Source organism: Scleropages formosus, chromosome 10 (genome assembly GCF_900964775.1).
Source record: "Scleropages formosus chromosome 10, fSclFor1.1, whole genome shotgun sequence".
Lineage (NCBI taxonomy): Eukaryota > Metazoa > Chordata > Actinopteri > Osteoglossiformes > Osteoglossidae > Scleropages > Scleropages formosus.
The window spans coordinates 21,624,265-21,639,629 of record NC_041815.1 but is presented as its reverse complement, the minus strand read 5'-3'; the positions used below and the strand labels follow the sequence as shown (position 1 = coordinate 21,639,629).

Below are 15,365 nucleotides of genomic sequence, written 5' to 3'. Positions count from 1 at the left end.
ATAACAAATAGTACTTTAATAAATGCATTACTTTAGGATACACACTCTATACTGGCAGTGCAAAGTCTTCAGTGTATTCAGTTTTTTTATTCTGGATGTGTTCAAGCCTGTTTTTGAGCTGAACCAAAGAACAGAAGCTTAATGTCCAAGTAAGAGTGATCTGGATTATAATGTGCACCCATTAGAAGATCACAAGGCACAAAGTCTGTGGGGAGAAAGCGACAAAAAAAATGTCAAAATGACTAAACCAAGGAAATTGCATCATTTGACTGCAGAAGAAACCAAAACCAAACCAAAGAGTTATGCTCTTAAAGACACTAGACCCATGAAGATACCTGTGTTCATCCTGCCATTAACGGTACCAGAGCAGCCTTCTGATCCAGCGGGTCAATAATTGTTTTCGACTAAGTCGATAATGGGTGAACTTTAACGCTCCTCAGTATTCTAACCACAGCTTCTGTGTGACAGGCCTGTATTACTCATCATCATCTTTTTTGAATTGTTTTTTTTCTTTCTGGCTTCCTGTGAATCATTTCTATAAAACTCAGGAGGGGTCACAAACAGAGAGAAAAAAAAAAAAAAGATCGCATGAAGACACCACTGTGATGAACTTCATAAAGTTACCTCTCCATTTTTGAGTAGGAAAATTCAGCGCATGCACTGTGTTCCGAAAACAAAGAGTATTTTGAAAGCTGAATACTTGGGCTTCTTCCTTTTGCCTACCCCATAAAAGTGGAATAAGTGTGTTTTAACCAGAAGTAGAATTCAGATATTTTTACTGTTGGTTGGTCCTGCCACAATCCATTCCATTTAGATTGACCTTCAGTTGAAGTGACGGATTGATTGATGAGAGTCATGTGGAACCAATACCCTACTGAAAACCAAGAATAATCCATGATCTACACACAGAATAGTCAAGTGAACAAATGGCCACTGTCACCATGAGAAACACATTAAAAAGGATAAAAGCCAAAGGTGACAAAACTGATTGGATGAGAGGAGACTCACGAACTTCTCAAAACACTGAGAACCAGAAAGGTCTGCAGTCCAACCTCAATGCGAAAAAAGGGTTTTAAACTTCACAGTGATTTGTTAGAATATTATTATGATTATGAAATTTGTCTGAAAAGTTACAGGAAATGATCTTTGGACACACAATTCTAAACCCACTGAAATACTTTATTCCATTCTACAAAATTTAGAAGCAGGCAGACGAGATTTGAACTCTTCAGTGACCGGTCATCCACCTTTATTCGTTTAGATGACACTTTCCTCCAAACTGACTCATAATTAATTACCCATTCATGCAACTGGGCAAAGATACTAGAGCAATTCCAGTTAAGTACCTTGATGAAGGGTACTACAGCCAGAAGTGGGGACCGAATCGCCGACCTTCGGGTGCAAAGACAGCAGCTCTAATCACTACATTACTGGCTGTCCTGTCATCACATTAACTGACATCAAACTTTCCACTGTTGTCGAACTTAAGAGAAAACTCCTTACATGAAATGAACTGTTAACAGTTACAGGACTTTCAGAACTGCAACAGCAATTGACATTCTTCACTTTCTGATCCAGTGACAGGAGTTTTCTTCTACGTCTTTTGCTTACTGTTTCTAAAAATACTTAAAAACTCAGCAGCACTGAAATAATGGACTCGTGACTAAAACATAGACAATTGATGTACTGGGAAAAAACTCTGCTTTTGGATTTAACTTTCTTATATAAATGTATTATATACTTTTAAACAGTGAAAATGGCACTATAACTAGAGGGACTCTAAACATGCCTGTGTTGTAGATTTCTCAGTCATTGGGAAAGCAGAAGATAACACGCAAGTTTTCACAGTCCATGTTGGAAGTGATCAGAAAGACATTCTCCTGTGAGACAAGAAGTCAAGCAAAACAAAAAACAAAAGCTCACATTTTAGGTCAGTTTATAAAGGCTTTTGCAGTGTCCTTGGTTTCTTATGTCCTCTCTTTTACATATTACCTTTGTCCAGGTGTGTGCAGATATTTGCACCTCAAAATGATTTGAATGACAGGGCTACAAATGGAACTGTAGCTGGGAGAAAAACACATGGCTGTTGTCCTGAGTGCTCTCAGGAGATGAGACACAAAAAATGTGGGTTTCAATGTGTCCGTGGGGTATAAGGCTAACTGTTGGACAGAAATAGGAGCTGAGCAAGAATGGACTAAGAAAACAATAAAATCAGGGCCTTAACAGTTGGGGGGGGTCAATAATTTAATTTTGCTATGCCAAAATATTAGAAAACAATTTCAATAGTCAATAATCTACTGCTGTTATTTTTTTTTTCCGATCTATTTTGGAAAACAACAAACAACAAACATAATTTTCTCAGCTCACCCCAAACTTAGAGACCACAGGTGGAACCTCCAGAATAAAATAACAAATAAAACTGGGAAAGGCAGAGTTCAAAATAACTAAATAACTAGGCAAAGGTTTAAAAAACAGCATGATGAAAACAAATATAGATGAGATACAAGCAAACAAATGAACAATGGTGTTGGGGGTGGAATCACTAATTCACAGTGGCTGTTTTAACATAGAAGGACTTGATCCCCATAATATACAGTACATGCTTTAAGGCTGCTTGTTTTGAAATTTCTCCCATCTGTTCGAACCTCTGTGTTGGGCATAACAGAGATGGTTGACGTCAGACAGCTTTAATACTTCCACACCCAGGACTTTGGAGTTTCACCTTCATGGGTTACCCATCCTACCAGGAGTAAGTCTCAATGCAGGCAGCCTGTGTCAGTTGAGGAACCGGTTTGACAACAGCAGGTTTTTGCAGTTTTTGCACCACGTGGGAATGAGAAAACAAGAAGGGGGGGAGATGAAAGGCACTCCCACCTGTGTCGGAGACAGAGACGAGGGCCACAAGTAGGCAGAGCAAGGAGGACAGAGTGGGGTCACTTTCGGCTCCAGCACGCTATGATTTCTCCTCCAAGGCACAGGTTCATTCACAGCTGCTTGCGATAGGACTGCTCCCTGACCTCTCAATTCCTTGAGCTCCCATGGCACAATATGATCCGGTACGTTCCGTCGCCACCTTATGCCGAGCAGTGTGTTTTTGGGCCTTGTTTTCTGTATGCAGAGAACTCTTTCGCAAGACACCTGTTTCGATTAGTTATGGGCACCTCGAGGTTTATCTGCTGGCGTTTATGCAGAATTAATGCTTAGATTTGTAAATGTGACTTCAATTTGATAACTTTTCTCAAAGGTCTGTGTTATGAAAGACTATATATATTGCAGGAGATACAGTGCAGAACTCGGAAATAATGGTGTGAAACACAAATCCCCGTTTGACTTTTAAAGTGGTGAGGAAAATGTGAAGAGTGTTTTTTTTGTCTTTTGAGATGGTTTTTCAAAGAGATTTTATTGATTGGGTCCTAAAATCTCTAGGGACCTTTCCCTGGTGGCCAGTAGGTATACTTATAGCTCTATAATAAGTTCTTCATTATGGTAGCCATTAGTTGACCGTCTTCCTTGTTTGTATCAATTTTTCTTGCTGTATGCCTGTGTTAAAGCGTTCTGTGTCACTGCATGAGAAGAGCGCTCTATAAAAATAAACATAAATAAATATCTTAATAAATATTAAATCTTTATCTCAGAAATCTCAGAATCTCAAAATAGAAGATGACACTGATGCATGGCGATGTGTTGATTACCACTTATGGCCACCAATCTTGATTAGTTGTGGACTCTCGATTAAGGGGTGGAAAGATTTTTGGTTTACCACATCGAGAAAGGGCCTCTATATAAAGACATATTGTAAATTATAGCACACATGGACATGTTGTCTAAAACCGTTTGTCCCAAGTGGGGTTGTGGTGAACCGGAGCCTGACCTGGCAACACAGGGCACAAGGAGGCACCCCAGAGGGGATGCCAGTCTGCTGCAAGGCACCCCAACCAGGGCTCAAACCCCAGACCCATTGCATGGCACGTCCTGGCCAAACCCACTGCGCTCCCACGGCCTGCCCAGAATTATAACAGAAGCAGTCTATTTGACTTTGATTCAGTTTCAGTTGCTTCACTTTGGTTCTGAAGAATTACAAAAAGAGGATATGACATCAGTCGCCTTTGTTTTCAGGACAATTTCATCATATTTTCAAGCGCCGTCTCGTTCGTTTCTCTGTGCAATTTCAGAATGTGGAAATTTTTTGTCTTCACTTTCCTTCCATAATGTTCAGATAGTCACAGTTTTTTCTAAGATTTTGTTTGCCTTATTTATGATGCTGGTGAATCAAAAACAGGAGTCACTACTCCACCTTGGCCAATGGGATACACCTCTGCCCCCTCTGTTGCTTTTCACCCAGGATTAATTTAAAAACTTTATTGAAAAAAAAAAGTTTAAATATGTGGATCCAGCCTTACGAAATCCAGTTCATGCAAATATGCAGTATATTGTCTTAAATCAAACCAAACCAGTATGGTGATAACTGTGACAACTGCAGTTTGTGAGCATTTACTTTGCCTGTCCCCTACTTGCCATACGAGATGGGTTGCATTCAGCTCATCCTCTTTCCAGGAACAATGGCTCATTCTGTCTTGCAATGGTCAGCTGTGGGTGTTGACCTCACACGTGCAATGGTTATCACTCAGGTGAAACACAATGAAGGCTACTGTTGTTTCTCTCTTCATGAGAAAATTCAAAACCCGGAAGGGAGCATCTTACGCAGTATAATATATACATTTGTTGGACTACTAGAGGTGGAAGGTGGTGCCTTTGGACTCACAGGTTACAGGTTCAAATTCCACCTCCTGAAGTACCTTTGAGTAAGATACCTACTCTCAGTTGCTCTGGTAAAAATTACCAGGCTGTACAAAAGGGTAATTAAATGTAGGTATTTAAACTTTGTAACCTGTTTTGAAGAAATGCATCAGACAAATACAATGTGAATGATTGACTCTTGCATTTTTCAGAACACAGGTATTGTGTTCAGCCCATGAGGGAGGAGCAAGAGGCACAATAATTTATGGTTCACATTACAAAAGAACTCATCTTTACTTCACAAAATTAAATACCTGCTTTCTCAAAATTCAGTCATTTAGCTGTAGGTTCAAACGAGGGCAGCTGGTAGCATAAAGGTTAAATTTGCTGTTTTTGGACCTAAAGATCATAAGTTTGAGTCTCACTTGTAGCAGCAGTACCCTTGAGCCAGGTACTTACCTTCACTTGCTCCAGTAAAATGACCCAGTTGTATAAATTGGTAAATAACTGTCAGTTGCTTGACACTGGAAGTTGCTTTGGAGAAAAGTGTCTGCTAAATGAATAAATATATATAAGAATGTGTTCTTCAGGTCTTACGTGGGGTTTTAAACCTTGCTACTGGTAGACCCTCTCTGTATACTAGTTTTATCCATTCCAGGAAATACACTCAGGCTTCACTATTCATGGGGGTTAGGTTCCTAGAAAACTTTGTAAATACGGAAAACACAAGTATGGACCCATTGATCCTATAAGGAAAGGGGGTTAAACTCGTTATATTGTGTACCCTTCATGTAAAACACAGCTTACTTATTATATAGTTCATTTTATAAATGTATTTTATGCACCGTTCTCTGTGGAATAGTAAAATCTTTCTCCTCATTCTGGATCACCAAATTGTGGATTCAGTAACACTGATTTCAGAGCCTACGGATGCTACAGACATCCCAGAACACAGTTTACCTAACGCCAGTATTTTATCAGTGAGACTCACTACAGCCTTTTTTTCACTTGGGCACACTTGCCAGCATACTTTCACTCACTCTTGCATTAGGCTTCCCATTTTTAATTAAAATAAATAAGCAAAAACTGTGTAAAACTGCATAAACGTGGATCATAAGATGCTCGACAAACACACGTGTTAATATGAAAGTCACGAGAACGTGGAGGCAGTCTGTCTTTACTGGAACCCATCTGTGACGGTGCGCCGTAGGCGTCTAAAAATTCGTTGCCTGCTGTGCATGGCCTTGAATAGCCACGAGGTGTCCGTGGCTGGTGATAAATGAGTTACACTTTATTTCAAGTGAATGAGTGGACCTGCGAACACTGAACACACGGATTGCGAGGATAGATTGTGTGTCATTATGCTTGACTGTGTTGTTAACTGGATACATACAACAATTCAGGTAATGTTAATTAATAATTGGTGGAATACCTGAAATGGTGAAAAGATCGAGAAAGCCTGGAAATTGTTTTTAATACCTGATTAATGAAAAGAATTCCTGATATATTAGTGTCTCAGACTAATAAATGTATTTAATAATGTCCACACTGTTATTTTTTTGACGCACCTTCAACAGACCAAACCCAGCTTTATTTGGAAGAACTGATATAACACATTAAGTCCTCCACCTATAAGTTTGGTTCAACAGGATTTCTGTTGTATGAGTCATTCAATCAACAGCTATAGAAGCACGTTAATTAAGAGCTCAGATGCGACGAAAACAATCACTCACAGGGTTTTCAAAGGACAAGGCCGCAAAATCCCAGACTTTGGCAATGGTTTGCAAAGTGTCCCAGAGGCCCAAAAATAAGTGTTAATTTGCAGAAATTTGGTACTAGTAAGAGAGCATTGGGAAATTTCTTTAACACATTCTAAGTGCATAAAGCCTCATTTTATATCTTTGAATAGAATACAACACTAAACATCGCACACTCCCTCTATCACCATAGTAAGAATTTTGCTTTTATAAATTTGGACCGGTTATGTAGTAAATAAGATGGAAAATCACAGTCTTCTATGTGTCACGGTGTTTCCCCGGGGCGGGTGCGTCAAACCCAAGCGCGGAGCAGGGGAAGCTGGTTCAAGGGGCGATCCGTAAGACATGGTCGAGGAGGCAGTCAAGGGTAACCGATGTGCGCACGTAGTCCGAAAGGAGAATCGGAGAGGTGTAATTCAAAGACAGGCAAGGAGTCGAGGCAGACCAGGGAGTTAATCACGAGGAGCAGGACGAGGAGCAATTGCTAGGAGTGCAAGTGAGTCACGAGGCTGAAGCAAGGTTCAGCAGCTTCCTAAGGTCCAGGCTGCCTGATTAGCTGCCGGTGTTGCTTGTCGCCGAGTTCGTGGGCGTGACACTATGAGTGGTTTCATTATGGTGAAAAGCAATACAGTTGAGCAGCATTTTTCTTCTGTAACTAGTTGAATATATGACGTATAATGGAAGATTTTTCATACTGTACTTTCCACAATGGTAAAATAAAAGGACTTGGAGTAACAACTCTAAAGTTACAATTCCATATCTTTCTCATTCAACTTTTTGCTGCCCATGTGCTTGAAGGACCCAGGTTTGAATCCCATCACCACTGCAATGCCCTTGAACAAGGCATGTACCCTCAGTTGATGCAGTAAAATTTACCCAGTGTTTTGATGCTACTAATTGCATGTATGGCAGCACAGTAAGGAGCTTCGGCTGTTTGGGTGTAGATTGAGTGTAGCCTGAAAATCATCTGGGCCATATAGGTAGAGGCGGGAATCTAGCATAGTGCGTCAAGACTGCATCTTCTCCCTTTGTCTCAGTGTGTTTTCCTCCTAGAGTTCAAAGACACACCTTTCAGGTTAATTGGTAACTCGAAATTGTCTGTTGTGTGGGTGTGTGTGTAGGTTACCGTGCAAGGGACTGACGTCCCACCTGGGGTGAGCCCGTTCTAGCCTAGCACCCAGTGATCCTGGGATAGGTTCTGTACTGCCGTGACTCTGACAAGAACTGAAGCGAGTAATTGTAAGTAGTATCTTAACAGTGCAAGTGTCTTTGGAAAGAAATGTGAACTCAATAGACAAATAATGATGCTGAAATATAAACGCTTTGTTGCACCTACTGAACGCTATCAGGGACGTGCTCATAATCTGAAGAGTACAGAACGCATCACCCTCGGTTTTTTGTCCTGCTGCCCATCTCCACACCACATGCTTTATGGTTACACAACCTTTAAAGCTCTGTTATGTTTTTAAATAGTACTTGTTGTAAAAGTATATTGTAGGTTTTGAGAGACTAGGTGACGTTTCTCACAGTGATTTTCTCTGGCAGAAAGACCCCCCGCCTCCATACTACACTGTGGCATTGGATCCCCAGCCACCGCTGCAATCCTACGAGGAAGCTGTTTATGGAATGGGGGGAAATGCAGGCATATCCAGCCAACCCTATTACATTAACCAGCAAATCCAGCCCGTGCCGCCGCCGATCATCACCCAGGAAAACCCTCGTAAGCACCTTGACTTCTAAGTGCAACCTCCAAGAGTATTGCTGATGTATCCAGAAGGACCAGAATAAACTACAAGAACATTGACCTGAGCAAAATATAAACTGTAGCACCATAGCTGGCATATAGAAGAGCAGGTAGTTTAGTGGTTAGTGTCCTCACCTCATATGGGTCAGATCCAGGTTCAAATCCCCACTCCTTCTGTCGCACCCTTGAGCAAGTCATTTAATTACTCTCATAACCCTAACCCAGCTATATGAATGGGTAAATTATTCTAACTTAATACATAAACCTAACATGTAAGTGGCTTTGGACAAAAGCATCAGCTGAATGAGTGAATGATAGCAGCAGAAACTGTCTGTAATGTTACGTGGAGAAGTCCTGCAACTGGATGCCCGTATTGGGCTGTATTTCCTCAACACTGTGGGACAGCATGCTTTGGAAATTTTAAGGTCATGGTATGTTTCACGCAGGTTCTGCTTGTCTTTTCCTAGCTTCCACACAGAGGGAGGCATCATCATTCAGAAACAAGGCCCGCTGTTTCGGGGGATCGGGAGGGACCCTCATCTTTCTTGCCCTGCTCGCCATCGCCATCTGGGTGGGATGTAAGGAACTGCTCCACATCCATACAAGCTTTTTGACCTGCAGTAAAACCTTGTCTCTTTATAGTAACACTCTTGTCTCTCCTTCTTTGTACCTCCATCTCCTCCTCTTTTCCTCCTACTTGATATTGACTGTCTTTGTATCTCTGTCCATTGCTGCTTTTAATTTACCCTGCTTCTCTGAGTGTAGTACACTACAGCTCCAGGTGGATGACATCTGCATCTGACAGTGGGGATGGCGGCCCCCCATCTTCATACCAACTAAACTCAGAGACGTGGGACTCGTGTCCCAACACCACAGTCCTGTGTGATGGGAAGCAGAACTGCCTGCTTGGCAGCGATGAGACAGACTGTGGTAAGTGGAAAGACCAGCAATGGGGTGAGAGCTGGTAGACATGGACATCTGCATGCCGCCCTCTATATGGATTACTCAGCATTTTAAAAGTAATCCTGAACCTAACGAAACCCTTTCCCTCTCTCCCCATTGTCACCTTGCCCCTTGCTGACCCCGGGCTCCTCTACATCACAGTGAGGTTTGGAGTCAACGGTTCCCTCCAGATCAGGACCTCCAACAACAGTTTCCTCCCTGTCTGTGCCCAAGGATGGGTCCAGAGTTTTGCCGATCAGACCTGCGCTCAGCTTGGTTTTAGAAAGTAAATATTCTGTTCGTGGTCAGTTTTCAACCTTTAGAGATGGGATATTACTAGCTTTACATGGCTTTTTCTAGTTAAAAAAAAAAAAGAGTTTCTGTTAATTCTGACTGCCACCTGCTGGCACCAACTGTAGTTGGTGCACATGCATAAGAAAATGCGCCTGTTTATTTTATCTGTGTGTGTGTGCTTGTCTTTTGCAGGAGTTACCAGAGTACAGACATCCAAGGTGAAGAATCTCCAGCTTTCACAGTGACCAACAACCCTTCAAACTTTATTCAAGGACACGTGGCCCTCAGGTAGGACCTTGGGCACCTGAAAGCTCATACTGTACACACCTTCAGAAGTGCATATACATATCAGTTTGTCTCTAAAATGCAGCATTGCTTTATGTAAAGCACACAGAAGTCTATATTTGCGTATTCAATGTATTTTTTTGCACAGTGCCTCATGTCCTAATCAACAGACCATCTCGTTGCAGTGCACTGGTAAGGACTGTCTTTACATGGGGCATTTATCAATTCCTCAAAAGCCTGTAGTACAGAACAGAGGTTTACTTTCTATAACATTCCTCTTTACTTTCATGTATAACAAATATGTCATTTAGCTGTTTATTCACTTAATTTTAATTGTATTACAAATGGATTGCTGTTTATAAAGTTTTGAATATTTACATCTGCCCATGTAGTTCTCCAGAAGAGTCTTACCATATCAAATTACAATCCTTGTTAATTTCCTAATTATGATTGAATGTTAAAACTATATTCTACATATAATAATTTACTTTGTGACCTTGGGCTAAAATTCTTGTTTCTGTTTTTTCTGACTCTGTCCTGTCCCTCTGTGCTATTCATAGACTGCGGCAGGCCACAGGTCAACTCCCGTATCATAGGAGGCACTCCGGCACAGCTGGGCCAGTGGCCCTGGCAGCTCAGCATGCACTACCTAGGCTCACACATGTGTGGAGGGTCCTTGGTGGCTCCAGATTTCGTGGTGACAGCTGCTCACTGCTTCCCCAGGTCGGTGCAAAGATGTGCTGCTATGTAGGCTTTTGAGGCTCAAAACAGGGAGCCAAGGAGAAGAAAACAGAAAATTTGCAACAGCAAAAAGAGGGAAAAAAATAAACCTCTGGACATCTAAGTGCTAGTGGCTACCTGAGTACTTTGTAAGAAGTGTTTTGAAATTGCATCTGTATGACACATGCAGCCAGCATACAAAATAATGAATTAGAGTAACAACAATATTTTTTAGTGCTGGTGACAATTCTGATTGCTGTGGTTTAGACCAGTTGTAGGGGGAAATCATGCAAACTGGATTGCTGAACAACAATAAGCTGCAGTAATAAAGCCTGCTGGTAAATGATAAAAGCATGAGCTAACTTTACAATGTCAAAACGAGAAAGAAAATACTTTAATTTTCACATATTTCTCCGGGGACCAAAGCAGGTCTTCATGGCAGAGTAGATGGAGTTTAAATGAGAACTGTGTTTCAGAGACGACACTAAGTGTCCACGCAGATGATGAAATTTGCTGCTGGGTTTTTTTGGGTGGTGTTCAAGTGTCTTTGGGTCTTGTTCATGAGTGATGGGAAAAGGGAACAGTAGACTGAAAGATGGCTTAAGATGACTCACAACTCTGCGATCATAACACAACTCAATTTCCCAGACCATCTGCAATTTCTGCATGTTCACTTAAGGTCATCTGGAGCCGATTTTGGAAGAGTGGTGCTTAAGACACTGAGCTTCTTGGGCAGGACAGTAGTCTATGACAGAACGCGCACACATACACACATTCACTTAGGGTATAAAGTTTTCTATTAACGTGAACAATATGAAGAAGAGAAACCTTGGAAGGAAGTTCATTTAGTGAAATTCAAATTATTCAATTGTATGACTCTTTTCTTCCATTTTTCTTCCATATGTTGCCCACTTAAGGTCCTCATCCAGTTATCTTGATCCCACAAATTGGGAAGTATATGGAGGAACCATCACACAGAACAGCCTTCCTCCCCCATACTATGTTGCAAAAATAATCATAAATCAGAACTACAGCTCTGACACCAATGACAATGATATTGCTTTGTTGAAACTCACTGCACCAGTGGCCTTCTCAAGTGAGTAGAGTGTGTATTCTCCAGCTGATGCAATGTACACTCATTTTTTTCAGTTTGGCACACATTACAGTTTTCGTGAGGGGTCTGTATGTGGCATGATCAATTTCTTTGTCACAATGTTTGTGTTTAGGTACTGTCCAGCCAGTCTGTCTTCCTGCCTTTAACCAGGTGTTCATGCCTGGGATACAGTGCTGGACTTCTGGCTTTGGCACTACAATGGAGGGAGCAGGTTAGTAAACATCATAATCTGGAGGGAGCTGAAGAGAGTGGGGGAATCAGGAAGAGGAAGAGGAAGAAGCAGATCTCTGGGCTATCATGGAAAAGAGACATTACTGTGGGTAGTGAGAAAGAGAAGGATGAAGTAAGAGTCAGTGCTAATGGAAACCCAAAGCATGTTATCAAAGATTTATTGAAACACGTGTAAAAGAAGATAAAATTTTGATACAATGCCCTTTCCGCAAAGATGAACCTTGCGTCCTATTTCAATGTGCTGTACAATATTTAGTAAACATTCTCCATAAGTTAGGAATGAGCTTGAAGGAATCAGACCCTACATGGAATCTTTTGTAACAAAGCAATAATCTTCTTAAACTGTGTCTGTTCTGTACAGCACAGGCCTCCATCAAAATGATGCAAGTGGCTGTGAACATAATCAGCTCCCAGGTGTGCAACAGCAACATCGTGTACGGAGGCATGATCACCACCCACATGTTGTGTGCCGGAGACCTGAATGGAGGGAAGGACTCTTGTCAAGTACGTGATCTTCACTGCTCTATAGCTCTGCTGGACCCATTGAGCACCTCTATGGTCTCACCCAAGATTTGCTTCTAAACCCTGTTTTGGCTTGCCAATGGCAGCTTCTTTTGTACAGTTGTTTTTACATAAGAATTATCTTGGATGCCAGATATTTTCCAGTGAACCTCCTAGATTTGGAAATGAATTTGTGAATCCTGAAAAAAAAAAAATCACATTGTGGCATTTAACATGATTATTAGCAAAGCATACGCAAGTTCTATTTTAAGAGGAGCAAAACAAGGGTAAGCATGAGTCAGCACATATGATCATCCTGAGGGATACTGTAAAACTGTACTGCTACAATTTCAGACTAACAGACCATTTAGAGTTAGTATAACACTATGGAGTATCAGTTACTGACACTTTCTTTAGCTCAGAGTTTCACTGAAAGTAACTTGCAATATTTGACCCATTTGTATAGACAGGTTTTTTTACTGGAGTAATGCAGGATAAGGGCTTTGTTCAGATGCTTGTCCTAAGCACAGTAGGCAGTGGGATTTAAATTGGCCACTGGATACCAAAATATCTCCTTAACCATCACATTGCCTGCTGTCCCATGTGGGCATTATGGAATAATATGAATTAAAGTATGACTGTAGCTGTTGGTTTAGCACTGACCAGTAGGTTGTGCTATAGGAGGTATATAGATGTGACCATGACCCCTTGTGGACATTATGGTGAAGAACCATTCAGAATCACCCTTATCTCTTTGTACAGGGAGACAGTGGAGGTCCGCTGGTCTGCCAAGGATCTGACCAGCGCTGGTACTTGGCAGGTGTGACTAGCTGGGGGATGGGCTGTGGGCGAAAAAACAAGCCAGGAGTCTACAGTAACGTGGTGTCTCTATTGCCTTGGATCTATAGCCAAATGCAGGTGTGTGATATGTGCCCATACCTTCCTCTCATACACACTGTGCCATTCCAGCATAAAATAAGTCATTTAAATCATTGTTGTACATCAAGCTCCAGTGCTCCAACAATATTTCTTACAAGTACCAAAGATGATTCTGAATTTTACATCTACATCGTCTGTCTTCATTTTTTCAGTTTGCCAGCTTTCCTCCAAACCCCTTTTTTTCCTCTTAGAGTCATTGCAGAACTGCTAAAGTCTGACACCAGTGTGACAGATTGAACAGATCCCTGTTATTGTCTCTCCCCAGGAAGAGAAGCCATAATCTCCCTTCAGCTGCTCTGAAGGTTCTTCCCTCAATGGGTGCTCTAACCCAGCTCAAACCTCATCTGACCCTCAGTCCTGAAACATGTCTATTCTATTGAAACTACATTTTACCCTGGAGGACAAATGAACATCTTCTGGGAACAGCAAGCTTGAATATTATGCACTTTATCTTGGGACTGGTGCATTCCTGCTGTTACAAACCAGGATTAGTTCACTTAAGGCCCAGGGAACTGTTGAACCACTTGCAGTTCCTCAGAACCACTATGATACAAGGTCAAAAGCTTTAATGTGCCTCATATAAATTGGGCCATCTATATACCATCTATGTTCTGCACAAGAATAAGAGTGATTTTTTTCTGTTTGTACTCATTGCCTAAACTAGTAAATGGTGTTGACTGTGCAATATTAACTTCCACCCTATTCATAATTTTGTGGATAGAATTCTGAACAGCACACACTGTCTTTGTGTACACTATACATCATGTATTTATAATTTTTCAAAGCTAAAGACTTGACATGACCAAAGAATAACCCCATTTCCCTTGATGACTTTTGAACTGGTTGTACTGTAAAATGTATTAATTTTTATCCTTTGTGCAGGTTCCAATGCTGATCTTTGTGCTGTTGATTCTACAAAAAAAAAAAATCACCTTACTGAACGGGTGGGAGCTGTTGACTAAATAAAGTGTTTTATTCAAACTGCATTGAACCAGACAAAGGATTTATGTATACTTTTCAATCAGATAAAACAGAATTGTATTTTTGTATCAAAATTATTATAGTCAGTGCTAGAAAAAAAGATTCCAGTTTATGCAACCATTCTTAAAACTTAAGCAAAATTAAATATATTACTGCTGAAGACTCGACTGTATGATTAATTAATGCCTTAGTTACTAACAACAGGAAAGTGTGCTATATAAAACTCAATAATAATAATAATAATAATAATAATAATAATATATTCAATCAAAACAATTATAATTGTATTACTCATTTTGAGGGAGAAAAAGTAGCATGCCAGTCTTTTCATTATTAAAGCCATTCCCTGTAATGTGATTCAAGACAGCAACATTTTTTAAAACTTCGGCTAGCACATTTGATTTGACATTATTTAAATAGCGTAGTGCATTCAGTAAACAGCTCCGTCCAGTCTAAGTAAAAGCTCAGCTGGAACAAAAAGTTTGCCAAGATCAGAGCTGGAAACTTCAACCTGCGGAACATTTCATCCTTATTTAACACAAGTCATCATGGGAAATTGTCCTGCTTTTTTAAATCAAATTCATATTTTAGATCAAATCTTATCTAGGCCCTTTCATAGGAAATTTTCAAGTGCAGTGTCAGCACCAATTTCTTTATTCATACAAGCTTAGAAAGAATGTATGAAAACAAATAGGAGCTACAGGAAATACATAGAGAATAACTAGAGAAACTGCTAAAGACTGAACTATGAAAAATGAAAGAATGCTTATAATTTTAAAAATATTAGTAGTTGAACATAAAATTGATCATGAGTTTCTGCTCTATGGGGGGTGCGGTGGTGCAGTGGGTTTGACCTGTGCCTGCTCTCTGGTGGGTCTGGGGTTCAAGTCCTGCTTGGGGTGCCTTGTGATGGACTGGCATCCCCTCCTGGGTGTGTCCCCTCCCCCTCCAGCCCTGCCCCCTGTGTTGCTGGGTTGGGCTCCGGCTTGCTGCGAGCCCGCTTGGGTTGAGCAGCTTCAGTCAGTGTGTGCGTGTGTGTGTGTATGAGTTGCAGATGTCTAGGTTTTGATCAGGAAACAGAATCAGTGGTAACAAATTATCAAGTTGTGAACCATTCTGC

General features: G+C 40.9%; 1 protein-coding gene across 1 annotated transcript; it reads left to right on the top strand.

The window, feature by feature from the left end:
• Positions 1-2,877: 2,877 nt before the first annotated feature.
• On the top strand, positions 2,878-14,370 carry LOC108932467 (transmembrane protease serine 13-like). The gene is made up of 13 exons (XM_018748905.2): positions 2,878-3,056; positions 8,040-8,214; positions 8,706-8,816; positions 9,004-9,168; positions 9,343-9,466; positions 9,667-9,762; positions 9,908-9,951; positions 10,320-10,482; positions 11,397-11,575; positions 11,706-11,804; positions 12,186-12,328; positions 13,088-13,243; positions 13,530-14,370. The coding sequence occupies exons 1-13, from the start codon at positions 3,039-3,041 to the stop codon at positions 13,542-13,544; spliced, it is 1,488 nt and encodes a 495-aa protein (XP_018604421.2). The 5' UTR covers positions 2,878-3,038; the 3' UTR covers positions 13,545-14,370.
• The last annotated feature ends 995 nt before the right edge of the window (positions 14,371-15,365 follow it).

Bases quoted from the DNA above. Each gene is read 5' to 3' on its own strand.
- LOC108932467 (XM_018748905.2), top strand. The intron at 8,215-8,705 runs GTAAGCACCTTG...GTCTTTTCCTAG, and splicing joins CATCACCCAGGAAAACCCTC to CTTCCACACAGAGGGAGGCA. The intron at 10,483-11,396 runs GTCGGTGCAAAG...TGCCCACTTAAG, and splicing joins GCTGCTCACTGCTTCCCCAG to GTCCTCATCCAGTTATCTTG.